At 41.0% G+C, this 1,169-nt stretch overlaps 1 protein-coding gene across 1 annotated transcript in view; it reads left to right on the top strand.

Annotated features, from left to right (window-relative positions):
• Positions 1 to 1,169, top strand: part of sec16b (SEC16 homolog B, endoplasmic reticulum export factor) — a 30,500-nt gene that overhangs the window by 7,701 nt on the left and 21,630 nt on the right. The window contains exons 2-5 of the mRNA XM_015385512.1: positions 443 to 642; positions 714 to 856; positions 928 to 989; positions 1,105 to 1,167. Of these exons, the coding sequence (XP_015240998.1) occupies positions 443 to 642; positions 714 to 856; positions 928 to 989; positions 1,105 to 1,167 (468 nt within the window). The remainder of the gene's footprint in view (positions 1 to 442; positions 643 to 713; positions 857 to 927; positions 990 to 1,104; positions 1,168 to 1,169) is intronic.

Below are 1,169 nucleotides of genomic sequence, written 5' to 3'. Positions count from 1 at the left end.
GCCGCTCCCAGTCTCAGTGATCGCGAAGAAAAATATTGTTTTTATTTTCTTACCGATTAACGCTAAATTAATTAAATCACAGAAAATGTATTACTTTTAGGTATAAATAATGATCCGTTGATTATTCCTTGCTGACCGGACTTTTCCTTTAAGAATTCAGAGTTAATCAATTTAACTCTGAATGGAGTATTTACAAAGGTGTAAATAATAATCAGTGTAAAATTCAACAGCTCTGCAGTGTAACTTTTACTCTGTATGGAGTCAATCACCCGCCAGTTCTTCTTGATTTTGACACTAATATGAGTAAATTTAACTCTGGAAACACTAATTAGGAATGGGACCAAATGTCATCTAAACAGAGTTATATTCAACTCTGTAGGTGTTAAAGTAACATTGTTATTTATCAAAAGGATCCATTAAATTCAATTTCCTAATATTTCAGGTATGAGCAGCGGAGAGACAACTCCAAGCATCACTTCAGTGATTATAAAGACATCGAGGAGATTTCCTCCAACTGGCCCGGGACACTAGAAAGCTCCAAAACCTCAGGATTGTCCTCCAGCAGCTATGAGCTGAGTCAGTACATGAACGGATCTGATCTCTGCGATCCGGACATTCAGCCTCCTTTCATCACTGATGGAGGTCAGTGGAACATTAAAGCTCAATCTTACAGTCAGTTGCCTCCATGCTTACCCATGCTGTGATCTGCCCAGGGCATCCAGCGGTTCATCAGATCTCAGCTCCTATGAAGTACTCAACCCCTCACGCAGTGGTGAGCTTCGGGCCTGCAGGCCAGCTCATACGGGTCAGTCCGGCTCAGGAGAAATTGAGTCAGCTGGAAATCCACAGTCTGGAGGTAAGTTCAAAATGAAAGAGATTTGAGTTCAGATACAAAAAGGCGAAACCTTTCCCATTCTATCCGTTCAGGTCCTACTGAGTGAGACGCCAGAACAGCAGGAGATGAGAAACTTTCCTGGACCTTTAACTCGGTACTGCTTTGTCACCTGCTGTTAAAGAACATGAAAGAATAAGCTGGGAAATAAAATCTGTCATCATAATAAATCTCTCATATTCTTGACTTTTAAAACGTTTTTGTGTTGCTAGGGAAGATTTGCATAAAGTAGATGCAATAGAGTTTGCCCATCAGCAGGCAGGAGCCTGCATGAGAG

Source organism: Cyprinodon variegatus, unplaced genomic scaffold, assembly GCF_000732505.1.
Source record: "Cyprinodon variegatus isolate N-32 unplaced genomic scaffold, C_variegatus-1.0 Scaffold342, whole genome shotgun sequence".
In the NCBI taxonomy this organism is placed as follows: domain Eukaryota; kingdom Metazoa; phylum Chordata; class Actinopteri; order Cyprinodontiformes; family Cyprinodontidae; genus Cyprinodon; species Cyprinodon variegatus.
This window is presented reverse-complemented; position numbering and strand designations above follow the sequence as displayed.